Source organism: Corvus cornix, chromosome 1 (genome assembly GCF_000738735.6).
Source record: "Corvus cornix cornix isolate S_Up_H32 chromosome 1, ASM73873v5, whole genome shotgun sequence".
Classification (NCBI taxonomy): Eukaryota; Metazoa; Chordata; class Aves; order Passeriformes; family Corvidae; genus Corvus; species Corvus cornix.
The window spans coordinates 107084205-107101801 of record NC_046332.1 but is presented as its reverse complement, the minus strand read 5'-3'; the positions used below and the strand labels follow the sequence as shown (position 1 = coordinate 107101801).

Sequence of the window (17597 nt, the reverse complement as noted above, 5' to 3'; positions counted from 1 at the left end):
GTTTAAGAACGTGTGGGGAAATTACTTCACAACTGCTGTAAATTCATTCATAATTCTGGAAAGAGGGTTAAAGTCTCTCCCTCATATAATTAAGTGACCTACAAGTAGTAGTCAGAAGGAAAATCGACTTTTTTCCTGTTGTTCTGAGTGGATTTTTTTAAATCAAGACTAATATAGGGATGAACAGTTACTAAAACTCCTGATCTGTGAGTGCAATCTCTTCAGGAACAAAGCTGTCTCTTTCCACACTGAAATAAAATCTTTGCTACTCTATCCCTTGTGCTCCAGATTCTGCTGATGTACAAAACATATTAGATGTCAAGTCCTAAAAATTGTCTGCTTAAAGTTAAGCCAGCTTCAGACCACAATAGTTTTTGTAAAGTACTCTGTACAAGTTTGAAGACCAGACCTCATTTCTCATTTCTCATTTCTCATTCTCACATTAAAAACTCTGAAGGGAATGTTCAGGAACTGGCATTTTATTTTATTGAGAAAACAGAAATCAAGGATTGAATATTCTTCTGGTTTGTTTACAGCTGATGTCTTTTGTCACTTTTGAATCAAATCTTTGATAGTATTTAGTATTTGTTTAAAAGGATTTCACTTCTCCCATTTTTAATTAAAAGTTATAAAATCTGTTATTTACCCAGGAGATTAGATCAGAGCCATTTCATCCTATTTACAACAAAGAGAGTCTGTAATAAGCCCTTGAAACCCCTTCTAATCTCTAATATAAATATTTATTTAATCAGTTTAAAAATGATAATTATCTACCAGAGAGACTGAGACAACTTCTACAAAGTTATTATGGATGAAAACATAGTTTTTGAGGTTTTTTTGAAAACTTAATAACTTGAAACAGTTCCTTTAGAAGATGCTCAAATCTTTTTGGCAAATGATTATTTAGGTTGCTATCTTTTTATCGTATTTCACTTACGTGTAACCTAAGGGCAATTTTTTCCTAGGCATCTATTACTTACATTAATTGCTAATTAATTATTTGCTTGGAAGAGTATGTTTTGTCATTTCAATCATTAGAATAAATGCTGCACTTCGGTCCTGGTTTCATCCTTAAAACTGTGACATCTTCTTATGTTACTATTACTACAATTTCAAACTCAGTCTCACACCACTTGTACTGGGTTTGCATGGCAAGGTTTTCCTAGGAGGAGAGCCTTAGGGGTAACTTTTGGGAACTAGAGGGGTAACTTCTCTGAGAAGCTGCCAGAAGCTTCCCCCATGTCTGTCAGAGCAGACACCATCTGCCTACAAGAGAGACCTGCCACCGCCGAAGGCTGAGCCCACCAGTGATGGTGGCAGTGACACCAGGATAGCAAAGAAATGGAGGAAAAAATCCCAAATGTGCAACAAGCAGCAGCAGCCAGAGAAGAGAGGAGTGAGAATATATGAGCAACAGATCTGCAGGCACCCAGGGTCAGTGAAGCAGAAGTGGGAAGAGGTGGTCCAGGTGTCAGAGCAGAGATTCCCCTGCAGCCCATAATGAAGGCCATGGAGCTGCAGCTGTGCCCCTGCTGCGCATGGAGCTCCACAATGGAGTAGTTATCCACCTGAAGCCCATGGAGGACCCCATTCCAGAGCAGGTGGATATCTAAAGGAAGATGTAACACCACAGGAAGCCTGTGCTAGAGCAAGTTCCTGGAAGGATCTGTGGACCCATGCTGGACCCATGCTGGAGCAGTCTATTCCTGAAGGACTGCACCCCACAGAAGTGATCCATGCTGAAGTTTGTGAAGGGCTGTAGCCTGTGGGAAGGACTCATGTTGAAGTAGTTCATGGAAGACTATGTCCTGTGGGAGGCAACCCACTCTAGAACAGGGGATGAGTGTGAAGAGTCCTCCCCCTGAGAAGGAAGGAGCAGCAGAGACAATGTGTGACGAAATGACTACAGCCCCCATTCCCTGACCCCCTGTACTACTGCATGGGAGGAGGAGGAAGAGAGAATCAGGAATAAAGGTGAGCTCAGAAAGGAGGGAAGGGTGAGGGGCAGGTGTTTTAAGATTAGGTTTTTATTTCTCTTTCTATTACTCTGATTTTGATCAGAGTAATAAATTAATTTTCTCAAGAAAAGTCTGTTTTGCCCATGACGGTCATTGATGAGTGATCTTTACCTGTCCTTACCTCAACATATGAGCCTTTTGTTACATTTTCCCTCCCCTAGATGAGAAGAGCAGTGACAGGGTGGCTGGGATGGGCACCTGGTGTCCAGTCAAGGTAAAACCACCACATCACCAGATCCTCACTTTTGTACATCCAAACAAATTTATACTCTTTATCTTTACAACCAATTCTTCATAACAAAAATTTCCTCTTAGATTTGAAAAAAACAGGGTATCAAAACCAAAAACTGAAGACAGAAATGTAGTGTATTGGTAGCACACAAAATTCCGTGGCCAAGTAGAACATATCATAATTAGTTACAGTTAGGGGAGTTTTGGAAGTTAACTTGAAGGAAGTCACCTCTTGCAGTGGGGAACACAAAGGTGTCTGAACTGGCACTGCCTGGAGGTGTTCAAACATTGTGGCTCAGCATTGTCTATTCATTTGTGGCCAGAAACCAGGACTGAGCAAGGCCTGGAGGAGGCAACAAGCAATTTATCATGTGGGATGAGAAGTCAACCAGCATAGGAGCAATAGTTCTTTTTCTTGCATCCTCCTTCATAGTATATTCTTCCTTTAATGCTTTTGTATTCTTTCCATTCTCTCCAGTAGATGTGGTGCTACTATCAGGTGCAAGATGATGCTCACTGGAGAACAAAAATATTGTGCTTGTTGTTGGCAGGGTATCCAGTGCTGCTGACAGAAAAGCCACAGTATATTCCCACATCAAATATTTGGGCTGTGTTGCTTTTGACAGCTGTCTCCACCACAGCCAATACTGAATCTGAAGACAGTCAACACCTAATTTCTCAAGACAGAAATGAGAGTGCTATATAAAGTAATCATAAGGGGCCCAGGCTTTGTCCTGGCTTTACCTTGCTCAGTGCTTATTTCCCTGCAGTATAAGTACGGAGAACAAGCTGAAGATTCATCAGCGTTCAGAGAAGAATAGCTATTTGATTTTGTGGTGTGCATATTGATTTAAAAGAATGAACCCATTCTGCAAGCAACCGGAAAGTAAAACACTTTAAAGATCTCTGACTAGTTTTCTGGAGCCTATTTTTCAATCTCTAGATAATGCATTTGGACATCACTTCTACACTGCTGTCTTATCTTCTCTGTTCACATTATTCTCAATACTCCAGTTCCTGTTCTGCAGAAAATATGTTTACTGTTCATTTTACTCTTGGAATCTGTTTTCACTGCGCTTTGAAATTAACCTGTGTACAATCCATGACTCTGTGTGAGGTAAGGGTGTATTTCTCAGAACTTCTGGAGTGATTTTGAAAACTTAAACTACAATTACAGATCAGTCTTGCATCATAATGTCTCTTGTTCTCAGCATCACCTTTTATAGTATATGACTATCAGGGTGTCTTTTATATTTCTTGCTTAACAGAAGCCCACCTCTTAAAATTCTCCAGTTGAAATAAAACAGCTTTTTACTTGCAAACAAGTTTTATTCACACTTCAGTGGATACTGTAAATACCTGAGCATTTAATTTTCAGTTATGTATGTATTACTTCAAATGATGTTCTGATCTCCCTAATCCAACAGTTGACATGCAGGCTCACAGCATGTGAATAGTTCCATTTCACAGCTCTGTTCATAAACCTGTTTCAATTACAGATACAACACTAAATTCCTAACAGAAACTTAGTACTTAAATGATATACTTTTTTTATTAACTACCAAAATCAATTATCTGTGCAAAATAAAGTAAGTATGAAAAAAACCCCTCCCAAATAAAAAACATATGTTGGGAAAAATAAAAAGTGGAAATAAGTACTCATAAAGAGAGGGAAAATTGAATTTAATTAATCAATGCAATTGATTATAAGAATAACTCTAAGTGGTCCATGTCAGGGGAATCTAAGAAAGATGTCCAGAAGTATTCTAAATAATTTGTTCAGTTTAGTGCTTTTAGTTGGTGCTTTTATTCTTTCTGTTTGTTTTCTCTGTCTTTATTTATTTTTTTTTGAAACCAAAACTCCAGTGCTCTTCAAGCAATATTCTTGTGTACTTTTTTCATGTGATGGTCCCTCTTCAAGCATGCAGCCCTATGTGGCTTCCCAGGCTGTTCATACATGCATGATTTTGGGAGAGAATAGCAGCAATTAATAAAATCTTTGCACTTTTATTTGTCTCAGTCATGTGTCTAAGAGTTTCAAGGAGTGCAGAGCAATGCAGTAAAGAACAGAGAATTATGTTCTTCAATTCTTTTTTATTAATGTCTGTTAAATAGCAATATTTAAAAAATGTAACTAAATATACATAAATATTTTTTGAATTTACAGTGGATACCATATTTCTGTGCACGTCACATGCTGGTAGTTGAGTAATCATAACTCTTATGATGTCTAATTTAATGCTAAATGCATTTCCTGCCACCATACGAGGCCAATGAATCGTGTTGATATTGGTGAAATCATGATCATTTATTCAAATGATCTTGCTGATATTTTGTATAGCAAAGATAAAAATCTCATGAGAAGTAGATGAAGCAGACAAAGTTCAAAAGGGTAACTGTCTGTAGAAACAATATTTTTTAATATAGTTCACCTTGACTCCAGACTCCAGACTGCAGGTGCAAAATACAGTAATATTAAAAATGCATTTTAATATGAGTTGCTGCAGGTAAACCAATTCAGTTGTCACATCTTAAAAGTCTTGTGATACTCATGAGCTACAGAGACACAGGGTGGTCTATGGCCTGGGCTTCTGGAGCCAGAAGATCACCAGCTCTTTTGACAACTTAAGCTCCAGCTATGGCATACAATAGACCTTTGTAAGAGCTGCTGTGCACTGGTGCCTGTCTCTTATTGCAAGGCCCCAAATTCTTGTGTTACAGACGTTCAAATTTGGAGCAATTCCCCTGGCATCTGAGGAGAATCACGGCTTTAAAAAAATAACAAAAGAGTGGAAACAAGTTCAGTGTTTCTTACATCTTTTAGGACTTCAGAAGGTGAGGGTCTTGATAGGAAGGCCAAAAAGAAGCTGATTGCAGTTCATGTGAGTGGTGTAACATGGGTATAAACCCATTGCCTTGGATAAGGATTTATGCCACTGCAGTTTAGAAGAGAACCACAGAGCTTACAGTCTGTTCGGAAACCCAAGGATGGAATTTGTCCTGACCCAGGCATGATGTCATATTCAACAAACTTAAAAATGAAAAGCGTTCATCCATTTTTTTCAGTAATGCCCTTTTTGACATTTTCCTTTTTGTTTTCATTGGTACAACGACAACATTGCTGTGATTTGAGCTCCTTCTGTTCCGCTACAGTTTCTCTATCAGTCAGGGTCTTCCATGCTGCTCACACAAACACCACACACACACACGGACTGCTAAAAATTATTCCCTACCATGGTACTCTATTCCCCACCATGTTACTGTATTCCCCTGCCACCCTGTGGTTCCAGTGGAGCTAAACTGTCACAAAACTTGAGCGATGCTGTAATAAATCAAACACATATGCACCACCCACACACAAACTCTTTGCCCCAGAAAGTTATGAGACTGCACTTCTTGCCTTACTATGATTATATCCATAACCCTTAGTGCTTCTAAGAAAAAAGAATCCACATTAAAAAATTATAAATCCTAAAGAAAATATCCTTATGAATTAAAACAGCAGAACAAGAGGAAGCAACAAGAAAGAAAATATTAGAAGTCAGATTCTCAGCTGGTGTAAACTGCAGCAGCTCCATTGCCTCCAGGGGAGCTGTGCCAGCTTATCCAATGCGTATGCTCTGGCCCAGTATGCCCTTCTAGTCAAATCACTGAACTGGTATCTTTAAAGCCTTCCCTATCATGCTGTTAAATTTGTATTGCTACTAGCAACAATTTCTTTCAAAAAAAAAGTTTGCATACGCAAATTATTCACATTGCTTTATTTTTTCTTTGTCAGTTCACAAAAAGAGTATTTCAAGTTGTCATAACCTTGCATTTAGTCACTGAAAGAGTAATCTTGAAAGGAGAACATTGTTTTACAAACTGGATACATACCCTGTTTATTTTTCTCTAAAATTTGCACACTATAAAGCAAGTGGGGTTTTTTGTTTTGTTTTAAAACTTTCTTCATATATTATCATACAAAAATATTCATATGCAAGTAATAAAGATTTTTTTAAACATCCAACTTTTTTAAACCTAAATCAAAGTCACACCAAAAGGGTTTTTTTTTTGTTTGGTTTTGTGTTGTTTCGTCATTTTTTTTTTAATCTAGACAAAGTACACCTTGTGCTTTAACAAACCTATGGCATCATGTGCTCTTTACAAGGATTATATTGAATAAGCTCATGTGTCATTATATAATGTAAAACTTGCCTACTTTTGTGGGTTTTATTTCCCCTAATCCTCTTTTTCCCCCCCTCTATGTGTTATTTGTGTTTGTATATATGTGTGGAAAAGTTAAGGCAAGTGCAATCAAAGTTACAAAAAAAAAAATCAATATTTCTATTGCTAACATGTGCAGCATTCCTATTTAGTGAGTGATGTCTTTTCTCCCGTAAGAATAAAATTGATGAAAATACAAAAATGTTTAATATGTTATCGTTATTACAATAAGCTGTTCTTTTTTTTTTTTTTTTTTTTAATACCAGGCTTGGTGAATTTTCCAAAAGTTAGGATAACATAAAACATGTTCTTTTTAAAGTAACATACACTGAAACTAGGTAACATTTGGATCATGACTGTCTTTCTTCTCAGCAATAAGTATAGTATTACTATAAAAATGCAGTTCCTTTTACCTATGACCCATCTCATTTTTTAAAAAATAAATATAAGTTAATCTCTTTAGGTAAAATCTTCAATATACAGTAGGCATAAATATAGGTTGATGTATTTCTACTTAACTGTAGTGCTTCTATTTTAACTTTAATGATTTTGAAAAAAGTCTGTAAAGAAAGAGACATATTTTCCAGTTTGTAGTCATACCTGTAGCCTTAAAGAAAACCTTGACAAGAATGCATATGATAATTTATGGTTTATATGGCAATAGTAATGGATGTTTGGAAAAGGTAATGATGCTGAATCTTCAATTATGTTGTAGAATAGCCAGAAATTTATTTCCACAAATTCTGAGCCTGATTCTGCTCTTTATTTTGCACCAGTTATACACAGCTGCACTTAATTCTGCTGACTTCAGTAGAACTTTTTTTTTTACTTTAATCAGCTATTAAGCAAATTAAGATAAAAGGTGCCAAAGCCTAGCATGGCACTTCTTTTTTTTCCTTCCATCAATGCAAAATTAAAGATGGTAAGTATACATTTATATCTTCAATGTATGTGCATGTATTCAGTAGGAGCTACAGAGCAGTTCTACTCTGCTGGTTCCTGAGATTATGGAAGACCAGCTGAGAGCTTTATTAACAAAGTGCTTTATCAAGATGCTTATCCAGGTGTTAACTTTGAATAGTGGGGTCCCAAGAAGGGACTATTACTTTTTGAGTTGTGTTATGCACTCTGCTTATGGACAGTGAGCTCCTGCTGAGATGAATTAAGTAATATAATAAAATTAAAGAAAATTAATCCCCTAGACAAATTGCTTTATTTGTATTACTTTTGCAGCTTTTTTTATGAAACAGAACATGATGATTTTTTTCTTCTAGTGTTTCAACTAGACACATGTTCTTTCTGTTAAAGATCCTTGTGGTCATTTTGATTTCTTGTCATCTGAAGAAGGTGCAGAATGTACAATATGCTAATAAAAATATTTACTTGTGAAATGGTGCATATGCTTAATTTTATGTATTATGAACAGTCTCATGGCACTAGTAACTGCACAGAATTTAATTGTATGCTTTTCTTGCAAAATTCATATGTGGCTCGAAACTGCTGCAAGTGACAGCAGCAGATATTTAGATGCCATGTTGAGAAGATAATTTAACTCCCTTTTCCTGTAAAAGCTAAGATTAGTATTTTGTCTTATAGCATCCTCCACTCACTAATTGTTGTTGCTTCACCACTTCCCAGCACTGGGCAGCTGCCTTCTTTAACTTTATTAGCATGCTCAACATGAATCATTAACAAATCTGCAAAACTTTATGATGAAGATGTTATATTAAACTATTTATGAGTTTGCTGATTAATGTAAAAATAAAAACATCTTAGGTCATATTTTTACAGGACATGTAAAATAAATTACAGCAAATGACTATCTAGGGCAGAAGAACCGTAAGAGTTACAGGAAGAAGGGGCAGATATCTGTGTTCTGGTAAGTTATTTGAAATAACTGATGATGATTTTGTACATTTCATAGATTCACCTTGAATTTGAAATATTTGATTTTATTTTATTCTCCAAGGATTTGGAGAGCCTTAGAAAGCTAACAAATAGCAATCAGAAGGCTGGAGGAGGAAACCTCAGCGTTTCAAAGAAAGCTCATTTCTCAGTGAGCAGGGGCATCAGACTCACTGTGCCTGAGACTCCAGGTATAATGGCACCTGAAAGCACCATTTTCCCTTAGTTGGATTGGCTATGAAGTGGAGAATTTACTGAAGTGGGAGCTAAGGAAATCCAGCAGGTCTTTGAACAGCTGCCATGCGCATGGTTAGGAGATTTTCAGCCTTGTTTATGTCTGCTTTACTCCAGTTCTCTGGACTTCACTCCGTTCTTTCTAATAAACTCATGTAGTGCAATGGTATCTCAGTCCTGATGTCTCCTTATGAAAACAAAGCAAAATAAAGCAAAGCAAAGCCAAACAAACAAAAGCACAATTCAAGGAGCTATGAGGAATAAAAATATTCTCGAAAATTAAATGCATGTTCTCAATCTGTGTCCAACTCCTTATGCTCTAGATTGCTGTTTGAAGGGATCTTGAAAGACATATATCTGGTAAGGTGCCCAAGATGACTAAAAGGGAATTTTTCTCCAACATTCCCTAAAGAACAACTTGGCAAGCATCATTTCAAGCAGGTAGCATCTTTGCTGCTGCTTCTCAATCTTCAAATAACTAACAACATCAAAAAAATGTAGGAGTGGTATTTGCTATGTGGCACTGAGAGCTGTTCACAAGCTCTTTTGTTTAGAATAGTGAAGAGGTAATCGGAGAAAATAGGAGATGAACTTAACTGACACCATTATTTACAATAGGAAATTTGGCAGATATTCAGGTAGGTCCTATTACCTAGAAAAGAAACATTTTCTGCCTCTAGCAAGATTGTATAAATGGCTTCAGACAGCAAACAGGTGGTGAAGGAAGTATCTGATAAATTTGGGTTTCCAGGCAAAGGATATCTGTAATTTCCTGTGGCAGCAGGACTAGATGAGTGCTAGTCGTGTTCACCTACCTGGTCATGACATGACCAGAAAAGATTTTCCCTGTACCTCTCCCACCCCGTGTCACCCCAGCAATGTATCTGTGTCACATTATCCCGGCAATGGCTTGGTTACAAGTTTGTCTTCTCCTTGCAGCACATGGGAAATGTCATGCCATGAATAAACCCAGATTTTTGGGACTTCCTTGATTTTTTATGAATGCTACTTATTTTATTTTTTGTTGCACAGTTCTGTAATTAAATGGTTACAAATTAAAATACCTATGTACAGAAATAAAATTGTATAAAGTGCTTTTTGTGATGTGACTACGATTTGAGAGTGCTTATTGCAACAATTTTGTCCCAGATATCTGCACAGTTTGCAGATTCATGTGTTTTGCTGAGGTAGGCATAGGTTAGTGGTCTCAAAGAAGGAGCCTGATGTCGCTGAACTATTTTGCTGAGATAGATGGAGAGACAGTTGTGTCGCTGTTCTCCTCACAGCTTTGTATTTACATAATTGTTCCATTTGAAGTTGCCTGGGTCTTAAGATGACAAATGTACAATGTTCTAATGTGATGATGAAGGTAAACTTATAATACTAATTGTTTAAATTTTCTACTGAAGTGTTCCTAGGAACTCAGGGCTGCAGTTAGCTGTTCACCAGAGAATATTAACTCCAGCAAACAACTTCTATATCTGTAAATTCATTGCCACTTGTGTTTTAAACTTACAATGAATAATGAGATTTCCTAAACAAATCTCTCTATGATTTACCTGTCATGCAAAGAATGGAGAGAAAATTTTGAAAAGTCTCTTACTTAACTTCCTACAAAACATCAGGAGGAAACAACCTTCCCTTTAAAAAGAATTGTGTAAACTCAGGTTTAAACAGGTTAAGTAATTGCATTGCTAATTTAATTTTCTTTATTTAGGTTTGCTTTTCAAGTGTGTGTGCAGACTTTGCAGCTCAATGGAATATTTTGAGCCCATAACTGATATTTTCAAGACTTTCTTTTTTACATTGTAGAAGGTCAGAATAGTATCAGGATGGTGCTTCATATAAGTAGTCTATGTGGATGTGAAAAATGGTGTGCTAACTGAGAAAAAAAATACAACCTTTTTTCAACTCAAAACTGCTCCTGTAACTCTCTTCTCAGGAAAGAAGACATCTACTCACCCTAAACATCTCTGCATAGAGTTTTCATGTGGACCCCAACCTTAGGCCTTACAGCAAGCTTTAAGTGCTTGTACTTCTAATTCAGTCTGCAAGGTAAACGGATATGAGAGGATGGGATGGGACAGGATAGGATGGAATGGGGCAGGATGGGATGGAAATTTCTGTGAGAGTGCTCAGGTGTGGTGTTAGCTGATTGAGATGGCAATTTCCTGTAGCTGTCATTTAGTGGATTGCACACTAACCTGGCAAGCTGACCTCTCTCTATGCTCGGTGCTGGTGTTTACTTTGAACATGGAACAAATGGGAAATATTGTCAGCTGTTCCTGCTCTTCTGGCTGCTTTGCCATAGGGTATCTGTCCCTCCACATCTGATGGTTCTCGCGTTTATTTTCATTAACATCAGTAGCAACTCACTGTCCACCTTCCCTGTGTGTTGCCTACTGCAAGTAGGACAGTGGTGGTATATCGAGCCCATGGTTCCTTCTGCACCCACCTGACATAGGAGTAACTAAACATGAGGCCAAAGGGGTCTGTTCTCTCCTCCTCCATGCACAGGAACACATTTTCCCCACTGTGGAGCTTTTCAGTCGCAGACATGTGGTGCAGCCGCCTGTTCTGGCTTGCACTTCTTTATGAGTCACAAAATGTGTTTGAGAGTATGGGCTCGGTAGGTATTAACTGCTCCTGGATGATTTTGTATTTTTGAGGGGGGCAGAGAGAGAGATAATATTTGATTAACAGAAAAATAGAAGGTTAAAAAACATATCCATTTTATTTTTTTAATAATTTGTGTGTTCCTTTTGTCATGTCTTGATGGTTAAGAAATGTCTTTATAAAAAGGTATCAATAATACCCCCCTCAAATTCTTAGCTCTCACATTTTGCTTCAAATTGTTTTCCTAATACTAGTGATCAAGAAAAGAAATTTTTGTACTCTCTGTAAGCTCAGTACTAGATAACCTATTTTATTTAATATTGAGATCCTAGAGAATAATGTAACTCCTAGTTCCCCCAAATAAAAATATTTGAATTGACTATTGAATGTTTCTGAAATGATGTTATCTAAGGTATTGGCTATTTATTGTTAAGAATGCTGATAAGCTTTTGGAATGAGACTGGTTGTAATTACAAGTTGAATACTTCCCTTTAAAAAACCTCAATCAAAATATACTCATTTTTTAGTAATCTGAACAGCTTCAGAATTGATATGTTTTCCACATAAGGTATCAGAGCTGCCTTTCTAATTTCTTCTCTAACTACTTCATGACCCTGTGGACTCTAAACCTAACCCCAGAGTTTATTAGTCCAGAGCAAAAGTCAAACTTTGTTATGAACAGGATTTAAACAAACAAACAAACAAAAAGGTACAGGAAAACTCTTAACAGCTGAAACATTTTTATCATTTTCACTCCCCAGGGAAACAAGCCTGAGTTTTGGAACATCAAGTCAAGGCTGTTTGGTGAAGTGTGATGCTGCCAACATCTTCTTGGAGGATAGAGCCAGAGTCAATGGAAAATGGCCCAGCAAAATTACATCATAAACAGTTCAGTATCCATGCTAAATTCGTTGAATCTGAAATTAAAGACACAATGGTGTTCTTCAACCTCCACTCAGTGGGCTATTTAGGAGGTGAAGAGATGAGTTTATACAAAAAAAAAAAAAAAAAGCAAGGGAGAACTTGCAGCCTTCATAATATAAGGAAACTCATTGTTATGAGGTTGCTTACATTTTTTCTGTTGCCAGCCACATTAACCTATTTCTCAACTGGGTTAGAAAAAGTGTTCTAATAACAGCACAACAGATAGGGGGTGGGAGTGAAGGAATATAGTTACTCTAGTTAATAAACTAAGTCTGTTACAGAGGTTTTTTTAGTGCTGACAGATTTTTGCCATCCTCTTGATCACAACAGAAGACAAACAAAAATCTCTCTGTGCTAGACTATCAACAAGTACAAAATCATTCGGAAGTGTATTAGACATACAGGGACATATTTGTGTTGCTGATCTGTCTGGATGGCCTCCAAAAAAGCCAGTTGCTTGATGTAGGTCAGCCAGAGTACAGAGCTTTGCATGACAAAAGAAACCACAATACAGTCAAAAAGCAAGTGGGTATTTTGCCCTTTATTCTTCATTGGCCTCTGTTCTATTTTGAGCTTACTTTACTATGGTGGGTTTTTCTTTCTTTGGATTTTAATTAAAGTCTCCTTAGGTTTACTAACTTGATTTTTTTTTTTTTTTTTTTTGTTATTTTAGTTTAAAAATTAAGGACTCCTGTTTACTAGGCCACTTTCCCCCAAATCTCACTGCTTTATGTATAATTTAATGTGTCATTAATGCACAATATCCAAATAAAACTTTGTGAATTTTGATCAGGCGGGTATAACAAGCTTTCTGGCTATTTTGAAGCTGATTATCACCCATTATGTAACATATACATGGTTTTCACAGCTGTGCAGTAATAGAAAAATCTTACTTTGTATCTAAGCCTAACAATATTTAACTCTGAACCAGATCATATTGAAGGTGTTTGATGTTGGCTGCCAGGTGAGAACTGGGTCCCCACTAAAATTCAAAAGGCATTTTGGTGCTCCTTTCCTTGCAGCCAAGATTTCATCTTGCCACAGACTGCAAATATGAATTCTTTTTCTCTTTGTTTTTCCAATTTTCTTCTCCCACACAAATCAATCATACACTCATTCAGATTTATTAGATTGACTCTCAAATCATAGTGCTGCAACTGAGAACAGAATCAGACCCAGCAATGCATTTTGCCTTCAAAATAATTGGCTGCCTTCTATACAGTCTCCTATTTCTGTCCAGCTATGTATGCTGTCTGGAGAACCTATATGCTGAATTTACACAAGCTGTGCAACAGAGTCCTTTTATAACACGGACTACCCTGATTAGAGAGAGCCTTATAAAGACAGAGCACCACACTTGGATAATTCACGTGCATAGAATCCACATACAGACCCAGTTTTTGACCAGGCAGAGTAAGTTTTTCTGATCATCACACTGTGCCTTTTTTAAAATAAAGTGCTATTTGCTTATGGCTAAACCTTATATGTGTCTATTGCATGCACAGTTCAGGCTGCATTGTCAAAAACCAAAACACCTTCATAAAAAATGATGGAGCCTAAGAATTAGGGCAATGACAGTTTTTGTTGGTTTTCGTTTGTTTGTTTGGTTTTTTTTCCATTTTATTTTTGTGTTCCAACAGAACTTATGTCAAGCATAGAGCACGTGAACACACAACACTTTCCTTCTCTGTTCCCCACACAGCTGTTCACAGAAGAGGAATACTTAGGAGGAATGTTTCTAAAGCCACAGACAGCTTCTCCATTTATTTCAGGTTTTGTGGTTTGTTTCTCTTTTCTTTTTGTTTGTTTTTCTTATATTTAATATTAAGACAAAACATTATAAGCAAAACTTTCTTTAAGTAGTGTGAGTATCAAATAGTATCTGTCAATCCCTGAATCATGCTATTCAAAGTGCTTAAATCTACACTAAAAGTAGAGGAACAGAAAAGTACTTCCCATGTGGCTAAGGAAACACCTACCAATTGTCTAAATGTGACTGTGGTCAGATAATTTCATCTTACATTTATTCCACATCCCAGTCTTTATACCAGGGCATGTAAAGGGGAAAAAAAATAATGCATTGCTTTCAGAGGATCCTGGGTATTTGGGACTGTTGTGGTTTAAGCCCAGATGGAAAATAAGTACCACACTGCCGCTCGCTCAACCCCTCCCCTTCTCCCCCTCTCAGCCCAGTGGAAACCAGGACAGGCATCCAGATGAATGAAGGAAAATGCCATCAGTGCCTGACAGGTGTCTGTAAGAGCAAATAAATAATAGCTTTCTTGAAGCAAAAATGCAAAGCTCTCTTAAAATTTTATGTGACTTGGCAGCCTAATTTCTATTTTGTGGATGTTTGGCACATGTCCAGAGACACCATAATAAAGAACAGATTGTAGAAAAGGACTTGAGCTAAATCTCAGAGAAATAAACATTTTAAGCAAATAAAAATCGGTGCACACCTCAAAAGTCTATTTTCTTCTTATGCAGATACTGAGATTTCTTGACTTTCACAACAGGAGCACATTCATTTCATCCCACACTGTCAGTTCTGGATTGCTCCCACAAACATCCCCCAAACTGCAGTCTCCCCGCTCACTTCTCATTAAGAAGACCAAAATATTATAGGATATACTTTTCTGGTTTGTGACAATCATGATGAGCAAACCCCACATATCCATTATATTGGCTGATATCATTCAGCTGCCATAAAAATATCTAAAGCTAATTAATTACATAAATAGACTCTAAGGTCTGTTTGCCAGGACACCAGTTACGATTCAGTGGGGGTAAATCAAACCCATGACTCTCTGACAGTGTGCTGCAACCTGTAACTCTACCCCAGCTCCTCTGCTTCTGCCAGCACGGACTAGCAGAGAGCTTGGCCTGAGTATGTTGCAGAGCTGCACCACTCCTCTCTCTTTCCAAAACCAGAAAGGACTTCCTGTTATTTAAGACATAAATATGAGCAAGGTGCTCATTTAAGTTGTCTTAAAGATGTCTGGATGTAAACACAGTGGTGGGCTTTTTTTCTTCCCTGTCAGCCATGGTACATGCATTATTTGCAACTCCTCAAAGATAGAATCATACATAAAAATAAAACTAATTTATTTATTCATTAAAGTGAATAAAGTGTTTTTAATACTTCCAGGTCTGATTTAAATATTAATTTTGTATAAATAAAGTTTATTCTGAAAACAATTATATTTCTGGTAATCATGTCATTTTTTCTGCCTGAGTTCTTACTGAATTCATGTGAAAATTAATAAAGTTTTATTTATCGTTACAAGCTAAAACCAAATGAAAGAAGATTTCTTCGTCCTGAATATATCATTTTAAAGCAAATACAGTTTTTGTAACATTAAAATACAAGGGACTCTGAAACCCACAGGAAAATAATGTTTTGCTCTTATGGTTTTTTTGAAAATAACACTTTCTATAATACAACGTGACAAACCAACTGCAATACTGTCTTTTTTTATTCCCCTTTGGTTTGGAAGTCATCAGTGTACATATCAGCAGGACTCTGCACTTCAGTGCCTATTGCCTCACTTGTCTTACTTGCCTGACATTTGCAAATGTTATTTGCAGGATTTTGAAAGTTGGAAAAGAAAAAAAAAATTAAGTGCTTAAAAAATAAAATCCACAACCACATTAATACTTTCCAGGACATGTTAAAAATAGGGTTGCTTTTATATTTATAAAAGGGATACAACGAACTCATTCTTAAAATAAGAACTAAAAAAATCCCAAACCCAAGAAAGTGAAAACGAAACCGGCTCTAGTTTCTACACACTCTGTAGTGACTACTGTGAAGCAACTGATACAGATTGGGTATCTTCTTTTGTTTGACAGGTATCTATCAAGTTACATGTTAGATGATCAGACTGTAGTGTTACCCCAAATGAGGGTCTTTGTAAGGGCAGGGAAGGAGCAGTGCGCATTACGGGAGTAGAAATGAAACTGGAGCTCTCAGTGAGCGATGGGGTCCTTCTAAGAACAAAAACTTTCCAAAAGAGGTGAGCTGCAGCAGGCATGGCCTTCAGGAATCAGACTAGGCAGGCCAACAAAATGGATGGTGCTTCTGATATCAACATAGCTTTGTCCAAGCATTCCCAAGAGAGGTTATAAACAAACAAACAAAAAGTCTAAAACTATACTAATGAAGCAAAAAAGTTTCCTATCTATACAGCAGTCTCTTCATTTAAAAAAAAAAGTAAATATACAAATTCCAATGACATATAAAACAAAGTCAAAAATGTGAATGGGAAGAGACATGGGTAAAACAGGAAGACTGATGCTACAAAGAAATTGCAAAAACATATGTACAAGACCCTGTTTTTCCTCGTTTATCGATTGTAATGCATGTTTAACAGCAGCAGTCGAGGATGTAGTTCCAGGCACCAGACTGCAGACTCTGCTCCTACTCAAGGGGGTTGACAGCCCCTTGCATGTCGGTCACCAAATGACACTTGATATACTGGTCTCCCGTGGCAAGAGGGGCAGTATGGCACTGTTTGTGTGAGCCTCTTCGGGGTTCTGCTCCCTGTTAGTTTTTGTCTGCGGCCGCTGCCCATTTATTAGTGTCATGGGGATGTTGCAGTAGGTGTGCTGGTTACCTATTGAGGTAAGCGGCAGGGTGCCGGCAGGAGGTACATCGTATTCATAGCTTCGATAATAGTGTTTCTGGCGCATCTGTGAATGATATGTGTTATGAAAGGTGGAGCGCAGGTCTGGATGGGCAGTGGCAAGAGCAGTGGAGGTGGCAGCAGCCATGGAAATTGCGGAGACTGTCTGCAGTTCCCCAAAGGGCCCCTGCTCACTGACATCTAAAACCTGCTCATTTGTCATGGGTTCAATCCTCTTAAAAGGCATCTCGTACTGTAAACGTTTCCAGAACTTGGAATTCAGCTTGTTGCATTTTGGTCCATGCCATTTAATGACAGTGAGGAGCTTGATGGTATGTTTTAGGGCCTCAACCTCCTGGTAGTTCATAACTCCTCGTAGTTCACTGCATTCAATCAGTATCACTTTGATTTCTCCCGTGACTAACATATTTCGAAGCCTCGTTTCCAGTTCAAAGATGCTCCAACCTCTTCTTACCACGTAACTTGGAGTCATGACAATGATCAGTCGCTTGCTTTGGTCTACACATCTTGCCACATCTTCAATGTAGGCTACAAAACAAAACAATTGCTCAAAAAACAATCTAAGAAAACAGTCTGCTCTCATACATTGGTGAGAAAAAACAGAGGCAAATCCCTGTTCCCAGAAGATCTCACTGAAGTATGCAAAAACATCAATGGCAAATGTGCCAAGCTGGCCTGGCAGAACATTGTCTTGAGCAACCTGCTCTATATGGCCCTGCTTGAGCAGGGAGGTTGGAAAAAGATGACCTCCACAGGCCCTTTCCAACCTCAACCATTCTGTGATCCTGCAAAACATCTATTCCCACACGTGCTATGA

At 37.6% G+C, this 17597-nt stretch overlaps 1 protein-coding gene across 2 annotated transcripts in view; it reads right to left on the bottom strand.

The window, feature by feature from the left end:
- Nucleotides 1-5987: 5987 nt before the first annotated feature.
- Nucleotides 5988-17597, bottom strand: part of IL1RAPL1 (interleukin 1 receptor accessory protein like 1) — a 697132-nt gene continuing 685522 nt past the window's right edge. For both annotated transcript variants that reach the window (XM_010394520.4, XM_010394522.4), the window contains exon 11: nt 5988-17308. In XM_010394520.4, coding sequence (XP_010392822.2) covers nt 16590-17308 — 719 coding nt within the window. In that variant the 3' untranslated portion in view covers nt 5988-16589. The remainder of the gene's footprint in view (nt 17309-17597) is intronic.